The 25,742-nt window shown below is 50.1% G+C and overlaps 1 protein-coding gene across 1 annotated transcript; it reads left to right on the plus strand.

Moving 5' to 3' along the window:
* The first annotated feature begins 1,149 nt into the window (after positions 1-1,149).
* LOC149456015 (uncharacterized) lies at positions 1,150-25,432 on the plus strand. Its single transcript, XM_089685658.1, has 16 exons — positions 1,150-1,205; positions 1,443-1,559; positions 1,682-1,846; positions 2,912-3,029; positions 3,144-3,517; positions 3,598-3,921; positions 4,010-4,231; positions 4,380-4,521; positions 4,750-5,656; positions 14,251-14,282; positions 22,738-22,835; positions 23,036-23,170; positions 23,257-23,380; positions 23,507-23,697; positions 23,788-23,929; positions 24,154-25,432. Exons 2-16 carry the CDS (start codon positions 1,476-1,478, stop codon positions 24,978-24,980), a joined length of 3,885 nt encoding a protein of 1,294 aa, XP_089541784.1. The 5' UTR covers positions 1,150-1,205; positions 1,443-1,475; the 3' UTR covers positions 24,981-25,432.
* The last annotated feature ends 310 nt before the right edge of the window (positions 25,433-25,742 follow it).

The following is a 25,742-nucleotide window of genomic DNA, read 5'->3' on the forward strand; positions in this document are numbered from 1 at the left end:
GGAAAGGGGGTGTTTGTGAGGTTGTAGGGAGTGCAACGATGGGAGAAGACAAGGTCTAATGTATTCCCATTGTCTTGGACTCGGTCACTTACAGACCATTTACCGTGATCTACCAGTGAGCCAAATTAATATGAGAATACGTGCACGTGGAAGTAAGACACTGACACTTCGCAGTTTGCCAACTTCCTAAAATTCTGTTTTATTGAGGAACTAACAGTATCATTTATAGGGCATATGATGCAGGCAAAGCATATACATTGATTGGGTGAAAAGTCCACTGGGTTTCTGCGTGTCCTTCCATCCGTGTTGATATCTTCCAATCATTGTCCCCAAAGAGACTCATTCCCTTTTATGGGGGTTGTTTACATTAAAAGATACTTTTCTCCTAATGAGTCACCAAGGGCGAGACTCCGGATGAAGGCGCCATCTTAATTATCATCATTGTTCTGTCAACCTATATCTGATTGTTTACTTAAGAGAGTAAGGAATTTAAAGAGCAAGATACAGACAGTAGCAAGACTATAAAATTGTCATTTTACTGATCATCTAATAAAACGTGGACTGTCAATCACAATCCACTACACCATCAGAGTGAGTGGAGGGCTGTGTCCATTGTGTTCAGGCAAAAGATGAGGTTAGGTTGAAAAGTTGGGATGTAGCCGGGTTGTTCACATTAATGGGGATGTTAAAGTCTCCAAGAATTATAGCGGGTATTTCAGAGGAGAGAAAGTAGGGCAGCCAAGCAAAGAAGTCATCAAGAAAGCGAGACACTGGTCCAGGATGCCGAGAGATCACTGCATTGATGTCAGTTGTTACTGAGAGACAGAAATTGTTCATTGCTGAAGAAACCCCTAGAACCCTTTGGAGGAACCCCTAGAACCCTCTGGAGGACCCCTGACTGAGAAAGGCTGGACTAAGCAGTCCTATATTTCTGTCCCCCTTGGGAGTGGAGGTGACCCATTTATGAGGACATACAGTCCATACACACCCAGCACAAGGCCGGGGTCACACTACCAGACGCTTCTCGGGGCTGCAGTTCCTCTGAGCTCCACAGGGGGGTGTGATCTCACTTCTACCCAGACAGGAAGTCTCTATGGAAGACAGGAAGTGATGTCAGCTACAGACAGGAAGTGATCTCAATAACAGACAGGAAGTTCCATGAGGAACAAAATAGAGAGATGTTGTTGGAAGTGGCAGTAGAGTAGGTGATAAGATCTTATTTCCTATTTACACCCAGTAACCCCCCCCCGTGTCATGTCTGTCCTCTTCTTCCAAAGTCATGTCCGTCCTCTTCCTCCATAGTCACTGTGATGTCTTTTATCTCCAGCAGATGATGATACACACATATATAGTGTGGGAACCCAGATTAACCCCTTCAAGGGCAGAACATTCTCCATTTATGTTCATATCTTCATTATAAATTATCATCTTTCCTTCTCTAGGCAGAAACCTCTATTGATCAAACAACGGCAATAATGAGGATGGAGGAGGACCAGAGTCACATGACTGAGAAGATACTAAACCTCACCCTGGAGATCATCTACCTGCTGACCGGAGAGGTGAGGAGGATTCTGGGAGGTCACATGACATCACTCTGGTCTAGTCTGGCCAATAGACCATGTTCTTCATCATGTAGACATGTAGATGATTGATATCGGTTTCTCTTTCTCCTGATCTGTAGGATTATGTTGTAGTGAAGAAGTCTAGTGGGGAGCCAATCTCAGGAGGATGGAGCAGGACTCAGAGCCCCACCATGGTGCCTCCCCCTCGTTCTCTGATACCTGAGGGGAACAAAGAGCAGAAGATCCTGGAACTGACCACCATGATCGTCCATCTGCTGACAGGAGAGGTGAGCGGTGTCTGGAATTCTGGGACATTCTCCAGTAACAGACAAGGGATGTGTCTGGATGGTGACTGTATCATTGTGTGTGTCAGGTTCCTATAAGGTGTCAGGGTGTCACTGTCTATTTCTCCATGGAGGAGTGGGAGTATTTAGAAGGACACAAGGACCTCTACAAGGACGTCATGATGGACAATCAGCAGACTTTGAATTTTGTGAAGATTGTAAGGAAGGAATTTCCCCAAAATGATACGATATTGAAGCTCACTCTGGAGATCCTCCACCTGCTGACTGGAGAGGTGAGTGTAATGAAGGGGTTAAATCTGACTCGGCTGTACACTGGGAGGTATTCAGAGTCACTTGAAGTCTTCTGATGTTCTGCTCATCAATAACGACATCCGCACAAGTACTATGAATACAGGAAGTGTCTGTACTCTATGATATCTGGTTATAGCACAAGATGGCGACATTGGTTATAGAAGAGAACAATCTCAGGTTTAGTCCAATCAGTGAGACCCATGATTACCAGCATGCCTCGCCCACTGACCACTAAATCCATGGGTGACATTTCCTGGTGGGTCAGTGAGCCTTACTAGAAGAACATTAGTGACCCTATTATAGGACTTCTAGAAGGAGCTATAAATCCGACCCCATTGTCATCATATCATTGGATGGAGATCTCTGTCCTTTGCTGAATCGGGAACATTGTTGCCAATCCCTGGAGGATACATCTAGAGCTGACCATAGAGGTGAGGGATGATGGGAGAGTGAGATTTATCTTTGTAACACACAGAACTGTACAGGAGTCATGAAGAAATCCACCGACAATGAGACCAGAAGGAGATCTCCTCATATGACCACAAGATCCTCGAGAATCCAGAATACCATCACCATCCCCCCACCTCCATCCCTGACAAGACAGAAGACACAGAAGATTCTAAAAGTCACCAAGAAGATGATGGAGCTGCTGACAGGAGAGGTGAGCGGTGCCAGGAATTCTGGGACATTCTCCAGTAACAGACAAGGGATGTTTCTGGATGGTGACTGTATCATTGTGTGTGTCAGGTTCCTATAAGGTGTCAGGGTGTCACTGTCTATTTCTCCATGGAGGAGTGGGAGTATTTAGAAGGACACAAGGACCTCTACAAGGACGTCATGATGGACAATCAGCCGCCCCTCACATCACCGGGTAAGAGGAGACTTTATTGGAAAGGAGAGAGCAGTACGGAGGCTCCACCTAGATCCCATCATCTGATAAACGCATAGAAACAATGGATTCAGTCAGTGTGTGTGTTTCCTACAGATGGATCCAGTCATGGGAACCCACCAGAGAGATGTCCCCGTCCTCTGTATTCCCGGGTTTCCACACAGGAAGGTCACACCATCCCTCACCATCATCAGTTAGACGGATCCAGTCATGGGAACCCACCAGAGAGATGTCCCAGTCCTCTGTATTCCCGGGGTTCCACACAGGTCAATATTAAAGAAGAGATAAAGAAGCAAGATGATGATGATGGGTGGATGGAGGAGTCAGAGTTTCCAAAAAGACACAAAGATCTGTACCAGGACACCATGGTGGAGTCATCTAGCCACAGGAACCCACCAGAGAGATATCCCCGTCCTCTGTATTCCTGGGATTCCACAAAGGAAGGTCACACCATCCCTCACCACCATCAGGTAGATGAGGAATAATCACTGATAGTTGTGATTTATACACAGCATGTTTGTTACAATTAATGTTTTATTATATCTTTCAGAGTGGAATCCTCGGGGATTATAATATTGTTGTTAAAGAAGAGTATAAAGAGGAGGATGAGGAGTATGGAGTGATGAAGAAGCTTTTTGAAGGACACAAGGATCTCTATGAGGACATCATGATGGAACCACCTAGTAAGAGGAATCCCCCAGAGAGATGTCCCCGTCTTCTGTATTCCCGGGATTCCACACAGGAAGGTCACACCATCCCTCACCATCATCAGGTAGATGGATCCAGTCATGGGAACCCACCAGAGAGATGTCCCCGTCCTCTGTATTCCCGGGATTCCACACAGGAAGGTCACACCATCCCTCACCATCATCAGGTAGATGAGGAACAATCACTGATAGTATCATTAGGATCTGTACATTATCTACATTGTTACCATTGATGTCATTTTATTATATATTCAGAGTGGAAACCTGAGAGCGTGTACAGTTGAGGTCAAAGAAGAGTATAAAGAGGAGGATGAGGAGTATGGAGTGATAGAGGAGTTTTCAGAAGGACACAAGGATCTCTACAAGGAACCTACCATGGAGCCACCTAACACCATACACCCTCCAGAGAGATGTCCCCGTCCTCTGTATTCCCGGGATTCCAGATGGGAAGATCAAATCTACTCATACCTTTATCAGGTTGGTGGGATTGAGTATCTAGAACATGAAAATGGCTCATGGAACTGATGTTTGGACCCTACAAGATGATATTTTCCATGTGGTCTTCCATCATTGGAGCTGACAGTATACTTTACAGATGATATTTTCTCTCCTTCTCTTGGTTTAGGGTGAAGATCTGACAGATATAAAAGTTGAGGTGAAATCAGAAGAAGAAGAGGCGTATGTGAGGGATGATCAGCAGTCTATGGAGGAGGATGGAATAACGGGGACATTTATAGAGGAGGACACTCCTACAGAGATCAGCACAGGTGGGTCATGAACACTAAATCCATTCCTCCACCCATACTGCTCACTGATTGGTCCAGATGATAAAGTTCTCATTGGCTCTCTCTCTGTCTGACAAGAGCCTGAAGCTCAAGAGGAACCATTCAACTTGTAAGCTCCTCAGAGACCAAGGTGCCTGATGTGGACGGAGTCCTGGTTTAGGGGAACCAATCAGCTCCTGTCTAGTAATCCTCTTTGTCTTTGTATTTTAGTCCATGGCCGGGAGATGAGGAAAACCTCCGAGGATTGTCTCACTTTGTCTCCAGACTGGAAAGTAGAAGATGAGGACATCACACAGTATAGTCCAGGAGAACACCCAGCTCCCTCCAATGTCTATCCGGCACCACCCAGTGTAGATGGACCATCGGATTCCTCATATCCTGAGGAACCTCAGACTGTGCGGGACCAGGCCGGCCTTCACACAGACAAGAAGTTTCCCTGTACTGAGTGTGGGAAATGTTTCCGTTTTAAATCCGATCTTAATGTACATGAAAGAACTCACACAGGGGAGAAGCCACATTCCTGTCCTGAGTGCGGGAAATGTTTTTCACGCAAGTCCAGTCTTAAAAAGCACCAGGGATTGCACACGGGGGAGAGGCCGTATTCCTGCCCTGATTGTGGGAAATGTTTTGTAGAAAAATCTCAGCTTGTGACACATCAGAGATCTCACATGGGGGAAAAGCCGTATTCCTGTCCTGAGTGCAGGAAACATTTTTCAGATAGGTCCCATCTTTACAGACATCAGAGACTGCACATGGGGGAGAAGCCGTATTCTTGTTCAGAGTGCGGGAAATGTTTTTCAAGGAAGTTCAGTCTGAACACACATCAGAGGTCCCACACAGGCGTGAAGCCGTATTCCTGTTCTGATTGCGGAAAAAGTTTTTCCGAGAAGTATGTTCTTTACACGCATCAGAGAATGCACACGGGCGAGAAGCCGTATCCCTGTAGCGAGTGCGGGAAATGTTTTGCAGACAAGTCCAGCCGTCACAGGCATCTGAGATTGCACACGGGGGAGAAGCCTTATCTGTGTCCGCAGTGCGGGAAACGTTTTGCAGACAAGTCTAATCGTGACAGACATCAGAGATCTCACACGGGGGAGAAGCCACTTTACTGCCCTGAGTGAGGGAATTGTCGGGAGACGTTTATTGAAAGGTGGGAAGTATGGAGCTGCTAAGCCAATAAACCTCCTAGCAATGTTATTACCAGGCTGACGCTAGGGGGAGCTCTAATGTGACCCCAGGAGAGTGATCCCAACTAGCCCACATTAACCCTTTCACTGCCAGAACTAGTTTTCCATTATTTTTGCAGATTTTGGGCCTGAAGATGAGTTAGAACCCCCCAAACGTTTATTTTCTTTGAGCAGAGACCCCAGAGAATGAAATGGTGGTCATTGTTCCTCGTACACAAATTCCCCCTTCATATCTGGGTTCATTTTCTACATTTCCGTCTCCACATTCCAGACAATGGATTTTCCTGACCAATAGCTGGCTGCCTTTCCTCTTTCCTGATTCCACAACTGCAATCTTGTTGAAAGTAAAATGATAAAAATAAAGTTTTTGAACAAAAAAAATTCTGGGTACCCTGACTGAGTATCTCCACCAAGAAGCTGATTCCCAAGCTCTGGTTTTTGCCAGGTGTGTGGGCCAGTTGGCAACTGCCTCTACCTTAGCTGGTTTGGGGTGCTGTTGCCCACATTCCACCAGATGCCCGAGGTACTGAACCGGCCAACCAGGTAAGGATGAGCCAAGACTGGGGCAGAAATTAAAGCATTTTTCAGGGAATAGAAAGCATTCTCACACTTTGGTGACCACAAGACCTAATGGGGAAGATTCTTTCTGGTCAGGTCAGTCAGGGGTTCAGCTATCATGCTATAGTTAGGGACAAACCTCCTATAATACCCTGCATTGCCTAGGAACGCAAAGACCTGGGTTGGCAACTGCCGCTACCTTAGCTGTTTTGGGGTGCTGTTGGCAGTGGTCCACCAGATGCCCGAGGTACTGAACTTTGGACATCCAACTGCTGCCACCAAATGTGAAGGACTCCGGACACCCCGACTGGTTGTCTCCACCATGAATCTGCTTCCCAAGCTCTGGAACATGAGGCAAGTGACTATAGCTTTAGCTACCCCAAAGAACTAGAAAAGCCCTGCTTCTTTTGTCCAGGGTGTGGGCCAGTTGGCAACTGCCTATAACTTAGCTGGTTTGGGGCGCTGTTGCCCATGTTCCCCCAGATGCCCAAGGTACTGAACCAGCCCACCAGGTCAGGAGCAGCCAAGACTGGGGCAGAAATTAAAGCATTCTCGCACTTTGGGGACCACAAGACCTGATGGGGAAGATTCTTTCTGGTCAGGTCAGTCGGGGGTTCAGCTATCATGCTATAGTTAGGGACAAACCTCCTATAATACCCTGCATTGCCTAGGAACGCAAAGACCTGGGTTGGCAACTGCCTCTACCTTAGCTGGTTTTGGGCGCTGTTGCCAATGGTTCACCAGATGCCCAAGGTACTGAATTTTGGACATCCAACTGCTGCCACCAAATGCGATGGACTCCGGACACCCCGACTGGGTATCTCCACCAAGAAGCTGCTTCCCAAGCTCTGGAACACGAGATAAGTGACTATAGCTGTAGCTACCCCAAAGAACGAGACAAGCCCTGGTTTGTTTTTGTCCGGGGTGTGGGCCAGTTGGCAACTGCCTCTACCTTAGCTGGTGTGGGGCTCTGCTGCCCACAGCTCACCAGATGCCTGAGGTACTAAACTGGCCCACCAGGTCAGGAGCAGCCAAAACGGGTGCAAAAATTAAAGCATTTTTCAGGGAATGGAAAGCATTCTCGCACTTTGGGGACCACAAGGCCTGATGGGGAAGATTCTTTCTGGTCAGGTCAGTCGGGGGTTTAGCTATCATACTACAGTTAGGGACAAACCTCCTATAATACCCTGCAGTGCCTAGGAACACAAAGACCTGGGTTGGCAACTGCGTCTACTTTAGCTGGTTTGGGATGCTGTTGTGTCAGGGCAGAAACGCTGGAACGGGCAGGCAGGCCTATGGTACGGTCATGCTGCGACTGACGACAGCCACTACCCACAGACCGGAGTCCCTCAGGGCGCGGAGTCTAAGCCCCAGGCTACCCTTCACCAGGGCCCCTGATGGTGGGGATGGACTTGACGCAGCCTGAGACCAGGTCGCGGCCCCCGAGTGACCCCAGCTGCGATAACGACTGCCGCCAATGGCGTACAGCTGGTGGGAGCTAGATGGGAACACGAGTAGAGTAGTCAGACAAGCCGGGTCAATAACAACGGAGAAGACAGTACTAGACGGTAGGCAAAGAATACTCAGGTCACGGGCCGGGTTCAGCAACAGGAGGTCAGGTAAAGGGTTAACACGGAGAATAGTCTTGTCAAAGCCGAGTCGGTTACCAGGAGAGCAATGGGAACAACACGAGCTTGCAACAGGGCAACATACAGGACACAAGTGCAGAGCACACTTGCAGACAGCAGGTTTAAATGTGCTCAACCACACCCTTCTGAGGAGGAGCCGCAGAAGCCTGAAGGCATAAAGGTTCCCACCATGCTTTGCAGAAAACCAAGATGGATGCCAGCTCATGGAGATGCACAAGCTCTGAAGAAAGGTAGGACCTTGACAGTACCTCCTCCTCAAGGGCCCCTCCGCGGCTCAACAAAAGGTTTCTGAGGAAATCGGGCGTGAAAAGCGCGGAGGAGGGCAGGAGCATGAACATCCGTGGAAGGAACCCAGGAACGTTCCTCGGGACCATAACCACGCCAATGGACCAGAAACTGTACCCGACCACGGAGCAACCGAGAATCCAAGATGCGGCTCACCTCATACTCCTCATGGCCGTCGACCCTGATAGGACGAGGCCGAGGCGGAGAGGCAGTAAAGCGATTACAAATCAGAGGTTTCAACAGGGATACGTGGAAGACATTGGAGATGTGCATCCCAGGAGGAAGAGCAAGGGCATAGGCAACCGGGTTCACCCTGCAAAGAATGCGGAAAGGACCAACAAAACGGGGGGCCAGCTTTGGTGTGGGCACCCGAAGCTTGAGGTTGCGAGTGGACAACCACACCCGATCTCCGACCTGGTATGAGGGAGCGGGCAACCGTCTATGATCAGCCTGGAGCTTCTGGTGCTGTGCTGAGTCCTTCAAGGACCTCTGAATCTGCCCCCATGAGGAGCGCAGAGCAGCCAGGTGGTTATCCACAGCCGGAATGTCCTGTGGAGAGAACAACTCAGGCAATACAGCGGGTTGGAACCCATAGTTGGCCATGAAGGGGGACATCCCAGAGGAGGAGTTGACAGCCGAGTTCCTCGCAAACTCTGCCCATGGCAGGAGATCGACCCAGTTGTCCTGTTGATCCGATATATAGCAACGAAGGAATTGTTCCAGGGCCTGGTTGGAACGCTCCACAGCCCCATTGGACTGAGGGTGGTAGGCTGAAGAGAAGGAAAGCTCGATACCCAATTGGGAGCAGAAGGCGCGCCAGAACCTGGACACAACCTAGCTCCCACGGTCCGAGACAATCACCTTGGGCAACCCGTGCAAGCGAAAGATCTCCTTTGCGAAAACCGTAGCCAGTTCTTGTGCAGTTGGCAATTTCTTGAACGGAACGCAATGGCACATCTTAGAAAAGCGATCGATCACCATAAGAATGACCTTGAGACGCAGGAAGATCCACAATAAAATCCATGCCCAGGTGTGACCAGGGACGCTCCCCATTGGGAATGGGTTGCAGAAGGCCCAATGGAAGGTGCCGAGGAGATTTATTCTGGGCACAGACTGAACAAGCTGCTACATATGAGGCGATGTCAGAACGGAGAGATGGCCACCAGAATAACCGAGAAACGACCCAGGACAATTGGTTCCTACCAGGATGGCCGGCAGTCTTGGAATTATGGTAGGTACGTAGCAAGCGGGTACGCAATCCCTCAGGTACAAAACATCTTCCAGCTGGTCTCGCAGGGGGAGCGTTAGTTTGAGCCGCCAAAATCTGCTCCCCAAGGGGAGAAGTCACGTTGGTACAAATGGCAGCCAGGATCTGGTTTGGAGGAATGACCGAGGTCGGCTCAGTGTCCTCCCTGGACAGCTCAGAGTATTGCCGCGACAAGGCATCAGCCCTGACATTCTTGGAACCAGGCAAGAGACCACATAGTTAAAACGTGACAAAACAGAGCCCACCTGGCCTGACGGGGTGTCAACCTCTTAGCCTCCGAGAGATATGTGAGGTTCTTGTGGTCAGTAAGAACTAGGACCGGGACCACAGAACCCTCAAGCAGGTGCCTCCATTCCTTGAGAGCCAGAATAATGGCCAACAACTCCCTGTCTACAATCTGGTAGTTGCACTCTGCAGAGGAAAGCTTCTTGGAGTAGAACCCACAAGGAAGTAGGGGTCCCTCGGGTGACCGACACTGGGACAAGAGAGCGCCTACTCCTGTCTCAGATGCATCAACCTCGAGAACAAAAGGCAACCCAGGATTGGGATGAGACAGAATTGGGGCCGAAGTGAAGGCGGCTTTCAGAGCCTTGAAAGCTGAGATGGCCTCGGGTGACCACTCGTGAGGGTTACTGCCCTTCTTGGTCAGGTCTGAGAGAGGCTTGGACAGTGTGGAAAAGTTCCTGATAAACTTCCGATAATAGTTGGCAAATCCCAAAAAGCGCTGAATGGACCGAAGACCACTGGGACGAGGCCACTGCAGAACCGCTGAATCCTTCTCAGGGTCCATAGAAAAACCCACCGGGGAAATGATGTAGCCCAAAAAGGCAACCTGGGATTGGTGAAATTCACACTTCTCGAGCTTACAGAAAAGCTCGTTTTCACACAACCGTTGCAGCACCCGCTTAAAATCCTGGATATGAGTCTCCATAGACGCAGAGTAAACGAGGATGTCGTCCAAGTAAACCACCACGCACTGCTGCAACAAGTCACGTAAGACATCGTTAATAAACTCTTGAAAGACCGCGGGTGCGTTACACAACCCGAAGGGCATAACCAGGTATTCATAGTGGCCGGTTCTGGTGTTGAACGCGGTCTTCCACTCGTCGCCCTCCTTGATCCGTACGAGGTTGTAGGCAGCCCTAAGGTCGAGTTTAGTAAAGACCGTTGCTCCCTTGAGGCGGTCAAACAACTCGGTGATCAACGGAATAGGATAAGCATTTTTAATTGTGATCCGATTGAGACCCCTAAAATCAATGCAGGGTCTCAGCTCACCTCCCTTCTTTTTCACGAAAAAAAACCCAGCTCCTGCTGGAGACGTAGACTTGCGAATGTGCCCCCGGGAAAGCGCATCCGCAACGTATTCCTCCATGGCCTGATTCGCTGCCACCGAAAAAGGATACACCCTGCCACGCGGAGGAGTGGCACCAGTTTGTAAGGTTATGGCACAATCGTATGGACGATGAGGAGGCAGAGCACCGGCGCGCACCTTGTCAAACACGTCCACGTACTCTCCATATTCAGTGGGCAGCACAGAGTCCGAGGAGGTGCACAGCACCTTAACCGGACCACGGATGCAACCAGCCCCACACCGTGGTGACCATGAGAGAATCTCGGCCAATCGCCAATCAAAGGTCGGATTGTGCCTCTGAAGCCAGGAATAGCCCAAAACCACGGAGTAGTGCGGGGAAGAAATTACCTGGAAACAGGCCAATTCCCTGTGAACAGCCCCAATAGCTACCTCCACCGGCAGGGTCTCGTGGGTAACCTGCGATGGCTGCAAGGGCCTGCCATCTATCGCCTCGAGAACCAATGGAGTCTCTCGAGCCTGCAGAGGAATGGAGTACTGGGCAGCAAACGAACTGTCCATAAACAAACCGCCAGCCCCAGAGTCTACCAACGCCTGGGCCGTCACCGAGCCTCCTGCCCAAGAGAGGACAACGGTGATAAGCGGTTTATCTTTACGGGAAACCGGGGACGAGGAAACTCCACCCAAGATCTGCCCCCGACAGGATCTCAGGTGCGGGCATTTCAGGACTGCCGAAAATGCCCCCCGAGTCCACAGTACAGGCAGCGACCCTCCCGACGCCGAGAGGCCCGCTCCCCCTCGGAAAGGCGAGCAAACCCCAGCTGCATGGGCTCACTACCAGACAAACCATCCCCAGGAGGCGTGGGAGGAGAGGGAGGCACGGGTGGGACAGAAAACGTAGGCACCAAACGGTTAGGAGGCCTCCGCAGACGCTCCTTAAATGAAGGCCTCTCTCTGAGCCTGGTGTCAATCAAGATTAGGAAGGAGATGAGTGCCTCTAACTCCACAGGCAGTTCTTTGGCTGCGATCTCGTCCTTCAACGCATCAGAGAGACCATGAGAGAAAGCAGCCACTAGAGCCTCATTGTTCCAACCCACCTCTGCCGCCAAAGTACGAAATTTGATGGCGTACTCGGCAACTGTTCGTGAACCCTGATGCATGGACATGAGCAATTTGGCAGCAGAAGCGGAGCGAGCGGGCACGTCGAATACCGTACGGAAGGAGGCAACGAAACGGGTAAACACGTGAATCACCGGGTCATTCCTCTCCCATAAGGGATTAGCCCATGCCAAGGCCCTATCAGAGAGTAGCGAGATTAGGAAGCCCACCTTTGCCCTCTCAGTAGGGAAAGCGTGAGGTATTAATTCAAAGTAAATCCCCACTTGGTTAAGGAAACCACGACACTGACTCGGTTCCCCCCCAAAGCGCTGAGGAAGAGGGGCAGAACCAGTCATACCTCTGGGTACCGCGGGTTCCGCAACAGATGCGGAGGTAGGTGCAAAAACCGGAGCAACAGTGGGAGAGTCCACCGGAGTAACAACTGACCTTATAGCCCCAGGAGTAAGGTGCGCTGTGCGTGCAAGCAGAGCCTGCAACGCCTGAGCGAACTGATCCAACAAGCGGTCCTGTTGGTCAAGTCTGGCGAGTAACATGGGGATCGAAGGCGTACCTGCACCGTCAGGATTCATGGCACTTGTGTAATGTCAGGGCAGAAACGCTGGAACGGGCAGGCAGGCCTATGGTACGGTCACGCTGCGACTGACGACAGCCACTACCCACAGACCGGAGTCCCTCAGGGCGCGGAGTCTAAGCCCCAGGCTACCCTTCACCAGGGCCCCTGATATTGGGGATGGACTTGACGCAGCCTGAGACCAGGTCGCGGCCCCCGAGTGACCCCAGCTGCGATAACGACTGCTGCCAATGGCGTACAGCTGGTGGGAGCTAGATGGGAACACGAGTAGAGTAGTCAGACAAGCCGGGTCAATAACAACGAAGAAGACAGTACTAGACGGTAGGCAAAGAATACTCAGGTCACGGGCCGGGTTCAGCAACAGGAGGTCAGGTAAAGGGTTAACACGGAGAATAGTCTTGTCAAAGCCGAGTCGGTTACCAGGAGAGCAATGGGAACAACACAAGAGCTTGCAACAGGGCAACATACAGGACACAAGTGCAGAGCACACTTGCAGACAGCAGGTTTAAATGTGCTCAACCACACCCTTCTGAGGAGGAGCCGCAGAAGCCTGAAGGCATAAAGGTTCCCACCATGCTTTGCAGAAAACCAAGATGGATGCCAGCTCATGGAGATGCACAAGCTCTGAAGAAAGGTAGGACCTTGACATGTTGCCAATGGTCCACCAAATACCCGAGGTATGTGATAGGATATTGTTATGACAGGTGATCACTGGTCTCCTTCCCCTCTGCATGGCATCATCAGGGGATGGTGACCAAATTAGGAAGGATCCTCTTATATCAGTGGTCAGTGTAGTGGTCCCTTACATTGCTGACCGATGGGAGAAGGACCCCCTTATATCAGTGGTCAGTGTAGTGGTCCCATACAGTGGTGCCAATGGGAGAAGGACCCCTCTTTATCAGTGGTCAGTGTAATGGTCCCTTATATTGGTGCCAATGGGAAAAGGACCTCCTTATATCAGTGGACAGTGGGAGAATGACATTCTTACATGGTCATCAGTGGGAAGACTGCCCCCCTTACAGATCATTGATGTCAGTTGTTACTGAGAGACAGAAATTGTTCATTGTTCAAGAAACCCCTAGAACCCTTTGGAGGAACCCTTTGGAGGAGCCCTAGCTGAGAAAGGCTGGACTAGGCAGTCATATATTTCTGTCCCCCTTGGTGGGAGTGGAGATGACCCCTCTATGAAGACATCCAGCCTATACACACAGGGCTGGGACAAGGGGTGGGCAGGAGGGGTGGATGCCCTGGGTGCAATGCTTTACTGTAAGGATGGGGGCGCCTGCCTTCTTTTACAAGGACGACATGAGCAGTGACAGTGGCATCACTACTTTTGTCAGCCCAGCGCTGGGATAGGCAAGGAGAGGAGGAGAGAGCCGGGAGGTGGTGTGGGCTGTGCGCTCCCACCTGGCCTCCTTCCTGTCTGTACAGCTCTTCTTTAATAACAAGCTGGTAGCAGTGTTCATGAGAATACAGGAGCTGCACTAGCAGGAAGGAGGACATAAATGTTCACCGGAGAGCCAGTAGAGGAGTAGATTTTGGCATCCTTGCCGGGCACTGCATACACACCCAGCACAAGGCCGGGGTCACACTACCAGACGATTCTTGGGGCTGCAGTTCCTCTGAGCTCCACAAGGTGGGGATCTCACTTCTACTCAGACAGGAAGTCTCTATGGAAGACAGGAAGTGATGTCAGCTACAGACAGGAAGTGGTGTCAGATATAAATAGGAAGTTCCGGTGAGAGGCGTGTTGGGAGGAAGTAGAGAGGAGACATTGCTGGAAGTGGCAGCAGAGGAGGTAATAAGATCTTATTTTATATTTACACCCAGTAACCCCCCGTCATGTCCATCCTCTTCCTCCACTGTCACGCCCGTCCTCTTCCTCCGCCGTCACGCCTGTCCTCTTCCCCCGCCGTCACGCCCGTCCTCTTCCCCCGCTGTCACGCCCGTCCTCTTCCCCCGCCGTCACGCCCGTCCTCTTCCTCCGCCGTCACGCCCGTCCTCTTCCTCCGTCGTCACGTCCGTCCTCTTCCTTCATAGTCACTGTTGTAGAAAACAGAGATGGATGCGAACCTCCATTTTGGCAAAGGCCTCCATCTTCTATCATTTTTTACTCCCAAATCAGATTCCTCCGATATCCCCCTCCCTCTCTGTTGAGTAACATGTGGTCTGTTTGATGCAGAGATCACAGGCAGAAAACTCATTGGGAGGGCGTCATGGCTATAAACCCCAATTAGCTGGTGCCCATATGTCTGCGAGACTGTTGCTTGGAAAGAGATCGTAAAGCCATAAACCAAGTCTGTCAGGGATCCTGCAACGGTAGCCTCTAGCACTCCACAGACCGGAATCCCCCAAGGCGCGGAATCTAAGCTCCGGCCAGAGCCCCTGATGGTGGGGATGGACTTGGAGCAGGCTGAGACCAGGTCACGGCCCCTGGGTTCACCCAGCTGTGGTAGAGGCACCGTTGAAGGTGTATAGCGGGTAAGAGTCTGATGTGAGGAGGTAACTGAAGCAGGGTCGGGCAGGCCGGGTCGGTAACAGTGGTGGCGGTGTAGTAGAGAATCAGCAGGCAGAGGGATAAACAGGTCACAAGCCGGGTTCGTCAACAGGTCAGAACGTATGGGGTTAAGCAGGAGAATGGTCAGACAAAGCCAGGGATCAGAGCAGGAGACAGACAGCAAATCAGGATCAGGCAGGGTCGGCAACAAACAATCTACTCACAGGAACTCAGGAACACAGATAAGACCACACGGCACTTGAGCCGGGTTTAAATAGCCTGCCCGACTCCTGACAGGCGCTCCTGGGTCCTAGTGCTTGCACAACGCCGTCATTTGTGACAGGCGTGCCTGGGTCCTAGTGCCTGCCTGCCTGTACGTTTTGTCAGGATTCTACGCATGTGCAGATTTGATCGCTGCGGCGATCTTCCCATTCGCTGACATTGCCCCCCCCCCTTATGGGCAGCCTCCGGATGCCCACCTGATTCCTCCTTTGAGGCTGGTTACGTAGGAATTCCCGCATTAATCTGGGGGCATGGACGTTCTGGGCAGGTTCCCACGAGTTTTCCTCTGGCCCATAGCCTTTCCACTTAATTAAATATTGTACCTGACCACCCCTCCTCCTACAATCCAAAATTGCTTCCACCTCAAATTCTTCCTCTCCATTGATGTCTATGGCTTCTGGAGGTCTAGACCTGCAGTCTAAAAATGGGTCTGGAACCACAGGCTTCAACAACAATACATGGAAGACTGGGTGTATCTTGAGGGATTCAGGGAGAGTCAATTTAAACGCTACTTCGTTAATCTTACATTCTACCTGGAAGGGCCCCACAAACTTGGGTGCCAATTTTCTGGATGGGCAAGTCAGTTTCAGGTTGACCGTTGATAACCAAACCTGATCCCCAGGATGTATAACCAATTCTCCCTTTCTCCTCCTGTCACAGAACCTTTTAGTGTCCTCTTGGGCCTTAGCCATTGTCTCTTGTAGTAGCTTGTTATTGGCAGTGAAGAATTCTAAGGTGTCCTGGGCTGCTGGGACTGAGTTCTCAGGAACCAGGTCTGACAGGAAGGTAGGGTGAAACCCATAATTAGCGAAAAACGGGGATTGGTTGGTGGCGGAATGATTCGCATTGTTATATGTGAATTCCGCCATTGGTAGAAGTGTCAGCCAGTCATCCTGCAGGAAAGAAGTATAGCATCTCAGGTATTGCTCAAGCGTCTGGTTCGCTCTGTCTGCCCGTTCGTCTGGGGGTGATATGCTGACGAGAAAGATAACTTAATTGCCAGCCTCTCACATAATGCTTTCCAGAATCTGGAAGTAAACTGTACTCCACGGTCCGAGACAATCTCTTTTGGCACTCCGTGCAGTCTCACAATCTCTTTAATAAATACTTGGGCTGTTTCGGAGACCGATGGTGTCTTGGCTAGTGGCAGAAAATGGGCCATTTTAGACAGGCGGTCCACAACCACAAAGATCACGGTGTGGTCTCGTGAGGGTGGCAAGTCAACAATAAAATCTAACGAGATCATACTCCAGGGTCGGTCAGGTATTGGCAGAGGTTTCAATAGGCCCCAGGCCTTGTCTCTGGTGGGTTTGTTTCGGTTACAGACCGGGCAAGATTTCACATATGCCTCACAGTCCGTGGCCATGTTTGGCCACCAAAATGTGCGTCGTGTCAGCTCTAATGTCTTATGTATCCCGAAGTGTCCTGCTAGGGGATGGTCATGACAAAACCCCAGCACCAGGGATTGGACCTCCTTGGGTACCACAACCTGTTCCCCTCTCCAAAAAAGACCCTCCTTGTTCAGCAGGGAGACCCCAGGCAGGTCAGGAACCTGGTTGGAGGCCGCCTGCAATTTAAACAATAGTTCCGACTGTAGCAATAGAAAGCTACCTGCCGGCAGGATGGTGTCTGGCTGGGGCGTCTCCCTAGGATCCTCGAACATCCGAGAAAGGGCATCAGGCTTAGTGTTCTTTGACCCAGGACGATATGTTATGTGAAGACTAAATCTAGCAAAAAACAGTGCCCATCTGGCCTGGCGTGGACGGAGGCGTTTGGCTGTTTTTAAATACTCGAGGTTTTTGTGGTCAGTATAGACCAGAATAGGGTGTAGGGCCCCCTCTAGCAGATAACGCCATTCCTCCAGAGCTGTCTTAATGGCTAGTAACTCCCTATCCTCAATATTGTAGTTCCTTTCAGAAGGGGATAGCTTCCTGGAGAAAAAAGCCACTGGGTGAATTAGCTCCTTGGCCCCTACCCTCTGTGACAATACTGCTCCAACAGCCACTTCCGATGCGTCTACCTCTAGTATGTAGGGTAGGGATGCGTCAGGTGGCTCAGAATGGGAGCCGTTGTAAATAGTTTCTTCAATGCGTCAAAAGCTGCCTGTGCAGCTGGAGTCCATTGGAAACGTACTCCTACCTTGGTGAGCTGGGTAATGGGCGCTACCAGGCCTGAGAAGTTCTTTATGAACTTTCTATAAAAATTGGCAAACCCAATAAATCTCTGAACTCCCTTCTTATCTGTGGGGACAGGCCATTCCAGGATGGCCGAGATCTTTTGTGGGTCCATAGCGATCCCCATAGTGGAGATTATTAAACCAAGAAATGAAATGCTTTCCTGTTCAAAGCAGCATTTCTCGGCTTTCGCATAAAGGCCATGCTGACGGAGGCGTTCCAGCACACTCTTAACATGTCCCTGATGTGCTTCTAGGGAAGAGGAAAATATCAGGATATCGTCCAAATAGACAATGACAAAGATATCCAGAAAGTCCCTGAAAATGTCATTGACAAAGTGCTGGAAGGTGGCCGGTGCATTACATAGCCCAAAAGGCATGACAAGACATTCAAAATGTCCGAACCGAGTGCGAAACGCCGTTTTCCACTCGTCCCCCTCACGTATCCGAACCAAGTTATAGGCACCCCTGAGGTCCAACTTGGAGAAAATGGATGCTGTCCTCAATCTCTGAAACAAATCTGGGACCAAAGGAAGGGGGTAGCGGTTTTTGACCGTAATCTTATTGAGGTCTCTGTAATCAACACACGGTCTCAGGGATCCGTCCTTCTTTTCAACAAAGAAAATCCCTGCCCCGGCCGGGGATGTGGAAGGGCGGATAAATCCCTTCCGGAGGCTCTCGTCTATATATTCTCTTAAGGCCCCTATTTCCCGCTCAGATAAGGGAAAAATGCGGCCGAAAGAAATCTCGGAGCCTGGGAGCAGATCGATGGGGCAATCATAGGCCCGATGTGGGGGAAGAACCTCTGCCCCCCGTGGACTAAACACGCCCAGGAATTGGTGGTAAGCTGCAGGTAAGAATTGAGTTAACTCGGCCTCAGAGCTTACAGTTAACAAGGCCGGGGTATCTAGTGATGCCCGAGGTAGACAATGTTCCTGACAGTATCGTGAGTGGAACTGGACCGACCCGGACTTCCAGTCAATTTGGGGATCGTGAGCTCGTAGCCAAGGGAGCCCCAGAATAACTGGAAATAGGGGGGACGCGATGGCGTCCAAGCGGAGAAACTCCTGGTGATAACCGCCATCGTGGTGTGTATAGGAAGGGTTTCCCGGTCTACCATCCCCGATTTTATCCGAGACCCGTCCGCCAGAAAAATATTCACCCCATGTTCTTTGGCGAGCAATGGTATCTGGTGCTGGGTAGCGAAACCAAGATCGACAAAGCAACTACAGGCCCCGAAATCAATGATAGCCATCACCTGTGTGCTTCCTCCGGGAAGCTGAAGAGACACAGGTACAGCCAAGTGAGTGGGGTTGCCTGCACATACAGTAGATATAGTAAAAGGAATAGGAGAGAACTTACAGTCTTTCTTCGGACAGGAACGCACTATATGACCCGCTGCTCCGCAGTAAAGACATGGGTTATTGGCTCGACGCCTCTGCCGTTCCTCAGTAGAGAGAGTAGGCCGCATCAGTCCGAGTTGAATAGGCTCGGCCCCCTCTGACGGTTCGGAGCTCTGACTTCCGACACTGACGCTTGGCATGACTGGTACTCTAGGCATCATCCATGAAGTTCTCTGCCCCTGGCTGGACCTCTCCTGTCTCCTTTCCCACAGTCGGCGATCGATCTGTATGGCCCGATCGATTAACCCTTCCAAGGAGTCTGGAATTCCTGTTCTCGCTAACTCATCTTTCAGTGGTTCTGACAGTCCCAACTGGTGGCGTAAAGCTGCATCATTCCACTGTGTGTCTCCACTCCATTGCCTGAACTCAGCGGCATAGTCCTCCGTTGCCCGGCGTCCCTGTTGTAATGAATAGAGGGCTGCTTCGGCCAAGACGGCTCGATGCGGGTCATCGTACAGTTGTGCCATCGCCTTAAAGAATGTGGCGACAGTATTTAAATGTGGGTGGTGGGCCTCCATCAGACAATGAGCCCATCCCTGGGGCTCACCCTTCAGCAAGGATATGACAAATCCTACCTTCACCGATTCGGAAGAGAAGTTCCGGGGTTGCAGGTCAAAGTACAGCTGGCAGGAATTTTGGAAGGCCCTGAACTTCCCTCGGTCCCCACTGAACCGCTCAGGGGTCGGTACTCTTGGCTCTGGCGGGGGGATGTTAAATGCTGCTCCAACTGCAGACCCCGCTGCACTCATGGTCGGAGGCGTACCCACTGGGCCTGGAGTTGTGGGTGCTGGTGCGGCCAGGCTCTGGACCTGTCCCTCCAGGTGCTTGTATCCCTCTTCCAGGGTCTTCACTGCCCGTGTGAGTGCCGCCAGATGTTGGCACATCTCTTCCCAGGGTGAAGGTCCTCCTCCAGACTCTGACATGGCCGTATGGTTCTGTCAGGGATCCTGCAGCGGTAGCCTCTAGCACTCCACAGACCGGAATCCCCCAAGGCGCGGAATCTAAGCTCCGACCTGCTTGTTCACCAGAGCCCCTGATGGTGGGGATGGACTTGGAGCAGGCCGAGACCAGGTCGCAGGCCCTGGGTTCACCCAGCTGTGGTAGAGGCACCGTTGAAGGTGTATAGCGGGTAAGAGTCTGATGTGAGGAGGTAACTGAAGCAGCGTCGGGCAGGCCGGGTCGGTAACAGTGGTGGCGGTGTAGTAGAGAATCAGCAGGCAGAGGAATAAACAAGTCACAAGCCGGGTTTGTCAACAGGAGGTCAGAACGTATGGGGTTAAGCAGGAGAATGGTCAGACAAAGCCAGGGATCAGAGCAGGAGACGGACAGCAAATCAGGATCAGGCAGGGTTGGCAACAAACAATCTACTCACAGGAACTCGGGAACACAGATAAGACCATACGGCACTTGAGCATTGCAAGAGCCGGGTTTAAATAGCCCGCCCGACTCCTGATAGGCGCTCCTGGGTCCTAGTGCTTGCCCAGTGCTGTCATTTGTGACAGGCGCGCCTGGGTCCTAGTGCCCGCCTTCCTGTACGTTTTGTCAGGATTCTACGCATGTGAAGATTCAATCGCTGCGGCAATCTTCCCATTCCCTGACAAAGTCATTCACTGAGTTCAAAGACATTCCAGATAAGCCATAAAGCAGACATCACATTCAAGACCCACTTTCCCCTATGATTACATATCTTGGAATATGAGAGACTTGCATAAAAACCAGGCAGATATTTAGACCGGTCACTTTAATACAAGTCGTCTGATATATTACACCCCCTAGCTGACATATACAGGAAAGCAGAAAATGATATCTCCTTAACCGTCACAACAGGTATGTCATATTTCATATGTAGACGTTCAGCAGATGATTCTGCGTATTAATCTACTCGTGGATAGAATGTTAAATGTATCCAGGGTAAGTTATGAACCATGACATCAACTGTAAGGGTTTTTGGTCATAGCTTGGGTCTCCGCCTGCAACACCCGCCCAAATGAGGCGATTGGTTCTCTGTCTCAGGGAGACACCCTGCTCAGTTCCTAGAAAAGCTAAGCTGAGCTGAGTTGAGCTAAGTTGAAGATTCTCCCTTGTAACATCGGAAATAACTTTGGGAGATAAGGCCCTTTTGCTCTGAAACCTGAACGCTGCTTAAACCAAGGCTGATGGCAAGTACTTTATCTAAATTCCTTTCTGTTATCCCTTTGCTGTGCTATTGTTTTCTGTATATTTATATATATATATTGGCTACATCTTTTTCTGTAAATATTTTTATTGCACCCTTTTGACCTTTTAGTAATAAATCTTACTTTCTGAAAGTGTTGAACTGTTTCTAAAGCTCTTTAATGCAAACTAAGAACCCCTGCTTCTGAAGAGCGCTACTATGTGTGTGTGTTTTACACTTTGGTATATCTCTGCCTGTGGTGACAGTGGTATACAGATGATTATTCAACATCATAGTGTTATTGCTGATATTGCCGAGTGTCCTCTTTCTCTGTACAAAAAGGAGGTGGTGGCAGTGTGAAGCGTTAATTAACCTGACCCAGTAACAATCGCTCTCAGGCTGCAGATACACAGATTGTCTTCCATTAGCTGGAAAATCTGTGCGCAGGGTGCAGCTGGGCGTGGCATTGTTACGCACGTGACAGCGTGGTTTTAGATTGGCTAGTCTTTCGGTCACGAGTTTGGTGAGAAGGGCTGGGGTCTGACGTCGTGATTGTCACAACTGTGACGTCTTTTATCTCCAGCAGATGATGATACACACATATATAGTGTTGGAACCTAGATTAACCCCTTCAGGGGCAGAACATTTCCCCACTTCCGGGGCCGGAACATTCTCCTCATTGTGGAGATACATTCTAGTAATATGATCCTCTAACAAGCAGCACTGACAATAAACAGACAAGACAATGACCATCCTGACCATACATGGCCTACAGAGGGTGATGATTGCGCTACACAGGCAGCCAATGGGCAAACATTACACTATGCAGCAAACACAATGATGGAGTGCTGGGGTCAGGAGTATGGAGCATAGAGACCCTTACATTGCTGGTCAGGAGGAAGAAAACATCCCCCAGCCGGCCATGAAGAATATGTTCCATCATTGGTGTCAGAGGGAGGAAATACTGAGGGGTCTGAGGGAAGTAGAGGAGCTGATGGAAGTAGAGGAGCTGAGGGGTCTGAGGGAAGAAGAGGAGCTGAGGGGTCAGAGGGAGGTAGAGGAGCTGAGGGGTCAGAGGGAGGTAGAGGAGCTGAGGGGTCAGAGGGAGGTAGAGGAGCTGAGGGGTCTGAGGGAAGTAGAGGAGCTGAGGGGTTTTCTGGTTCTGGGATGGTCCTCTCTTCCCATCTGCATTTATTTTTTAAGACCTTAATGTACCGTCACCTGCCAGTGAAGGAAGTGAAGGTGACCTTCACCTTCTCACCTTATTACTGCTCAAGTCATATGGTTTAGGATACCAAGTGGAATGAAGAAGGGCAGTCCTTCACCCCTTGGTGGACTCTAGTTCTTAGAGGAGGTATGTGTGTAATATTGGCTAAGGGATGGCCAGGGCATCAGTACAATACATATAGGGGTTCAGTCCAATACCTTCCCATGACACAGGCTCTGGAAGTGCCTGCTGCTAGAATTAGGATCTCCAGGAGCCCACCACCACTCTGTACAATGTCCTGGATACCACAGCATACTTCAAACCAGTTCAGAGACCAAACCAACCCAACAGAGAAAAGGGAATTTCTGACCTGGCAGGACAAGAGGGTCCCAGGACCTCCAAGATGTAACAAACACTAAACAGACCAAACTAAATATGTTCCCATGGGGGGAGCAACTCTCCCAGTACCCCACATCCACATCCTATTACTGTGTGACCAATACCGTCCAAGTAATTCTTACTTTCATTGCTCAAAGTTATCCATCCATTGGTCAGGATGGAGGAGGACCGGAGTCACATGACTGAGAAGATACTAAACCTCACCCTGGAGATCATCTACCTGCTGACCGGAGAGGTGAGGAGGATTCTGGGAGGTCACATGACATCGCTCTCATCTCTATTAATAAAACACAGACCTGCCCGGAGAGGTGAGGAGGATTCTGGGAGGTCACATGACATCACTCTCATCTCTATTAATAAAACACAGACCTGCCCGGAGAGGTGAGGAGGATTATGGGAGTCTAACATGATATTCCTATTGGTTCCTCAATACAGAGATTTCCTCTTCTGAAGTCAGGTGATCATATGACCATCACAGTGCCTCCATGTGACTCCCTAAACCCTGAGAGACACAACATGCAGAAGATTCTAGAAGTCACCAAGAAGATGATGGAGCTGCTGACAGGAGAGGTGAGCGATGCCGGGAATTCTGGGACATTCTTCAGTAACAGACAAGGGATGTGTCTGGATGGTGACTGTATCATTGTGTGTGTCAGGTTCCTATAAGGTGTCAGGGTGTCACTGTCTATTCCTCCATGGAGGAGTGGGAGTATTTAGAAGGACACAAGGACCTCTACAAGGACGTCATGATGTACAATCAGCCGCCCCTCACATCACCGGGTAAGAGGAGACTTTATTGGAAAGGAGAGAGCAGTACGGGGGATCCCCCTAGATCCCCCTAGATCCCCCATCATCTGATAAACACATAGAAACAATGGATTCAGTCAGTGTGTGTGTTTCCTTCAGATGGATCCAGTCATGGGAACCCACCAGAGAGATGTCCCCGTCCTCTGTATTCCCAGGATTCCACACAGGAAGGTCACACCATCCCTCACCATCATCAGGTAGATGGATCCAGTCATGGGAACCCACCAGAGAGATGTCCCCATCCTCGGGATTCCACACAGGAAGGTCACACCATCCCTCACCATCATCAGGTAGGTGAGACAGAGCATCTAGAACATGGAGTGAGATCATGGAGAAGATCTGTAGACCTTACAAGATTTTCTCTCCTTCTCTTGGTTTAGGGTGAAGATCTATTAGACATAAAAGTAGAGGTGAAATCAGAAAAAGAAGAGGCGTATGTGAGGGATGATCAGCAGTCTATGGAGGAAGATGGAATAACGGGGACATTTATAGAGGAGGACACTCCTACAGAGATCAGCACAGGTGGGTCATGAACACTAAATCCATTCCTCCACCCATACTGCTCACTGATTGGTCCAGATGATAAAGTTCTCATTGGATCTCTCTCTGACAAGAGCCTGGAGCTCAGGAGGAACCATTCAACTTGTAAGCTCCTCAGAGACCAAACTGCCTGATGTGGGCAGAGTCCTGGTTTAGGGGAACTAACCAACTCCTGTCTAGTAATCCTCTTTGTCTTTGTATTTTAGTCCATGGCGAGATGAGGAAAACCTCCGACGATTGTCTCATTTTGTCTGCAGACTGGAAAGTAGAAGATGAGGACATCACACAGTATAGTCCAGGAGAAAACCCGGCTCCCTCCAATGTCCATCCAGCACCACCCAGTGTAGATGGGCCATCGGATTCCTCATATCCTGAGGAACCTCAGACTGTGCGGGACCGGGCCGGCCTTCCAACAGCTTCTCAGAGCTTCTCCTGTACTGAGTGTGGGAAGGGTTTCCATTCTAAAGCCAAACTTAATGAACATAATAGATCTCATACAGGTGAGAAGCCACATTCTTGCCTTAAGTGCGGGAAATGTTTTTCACAGAAGTCCAGTCTTAAAAAGCACCAGGGATTGCACACAGGGGAGAGGCCGCATTCCTGCCCTGATTTTGAGAAATGTTTTGTAGAAAAATCTCAGCTTGTCACACATCAGAGACTGCACATGGGGGAGAAGCCGTATTCTTGTTCAGAGTGCGGGAAATGCTTTTCAAGGAAGTTCAGTCTGAACACACATCAGAGGTCCCACACAGGTGTGAAGCCGTATTCCTGTTCTGATTGCGGAAAACGTTTTTCCGAGAAGTATGTTCTTGACACGCATCAGAGAATGCACACGGGCGAGAAGCCGTATCCCTGTAACGAGTGCGGGAAATGTTTTGCAGACCAGTCCAGCCGTCACAGGCATCTGAGATTGCACACGGGGGAGAAGCCTTATCTGTGTCCGCAGTGCGGGAAACGTTTTGCAGACAAGTCCAATCGTGACAGACATCAGAGATCTCACGCGGGGGAGAAGCCACTTTACTGCCCTGAGTGAGGGAATTGTCGGGAGACGTTTATTGAAAGGCGAGAAGTATGGAGCTGCTAAGCCAATAAACCTCCCAGCGATGTTATTACCAGGCTGACGCTAGGGGGAGCTCTAATGTGACCCCAGGAGAGTGATCCCATCTAGCTCACATTAACCCTTTCACTGCCAGAACTAGTTTTTCATCATTTTTGCAGATTTTGGGCCTGAAGATGAGTTAGAACCCCCCAAACGTCTATTTTCTTTGAGCAGAGACCCCAGAGAATGAAATGGTGGTCATTGTTCCTCGTACACAAATTCCCCCATCATATCCGGGTTCATTATCTACATTTCCGTCTCCACATTCCAGATGAGGGATTTTCCTGACCAATTAGCTGGCTGCTTTTCCTCTTTCCTGATTCCACAACTGCAATCTTGTTGAAAGTAAAACGATAATAATAAAATTTTTGAACAAAAAAAATAAATTGTGTGTCGGTTAGGATGGATTCTGGGTACCCCGATTGGGTATCTCCGCCAAGAAGCTGATTCCCAAGCCCTGTTTTCTTTTTTGTCCGCGGTGTGGGAACGCCAAGACCTGGGTTGGCAACTACCTCTATCTAATCTGGTTTTTGGCTCTGTTGCCCATGTTCCACTAGATGTCCAAGGTACTGAACCGGCCCACCAGGTCAGGATCAGTCAAGACTGGGGCAGAAATTAAACCATTTTTCAGGGAATGGAAAGTATTCTCGCACTTTGGGGACCACAAGACCTGATGGGGAAGATTCTTTCTGGTCA

The sequence above is a fragment of the Staurois parvus genome, unplaced genomic scaffold, assembly GCF_062004578.1.
Source record: "Staurois parvus isolate SC_StPar_1 unplaced genomic scaffold, SC_StPar_1.0 ptg000380l, whole genome shotgun sequence".
Classification (NCBI taxonomy): Eukaryota; Metazoa; Chordata; class Amphibia; order Anura; family Ranidae; genus Staurois; species Staurois parvus.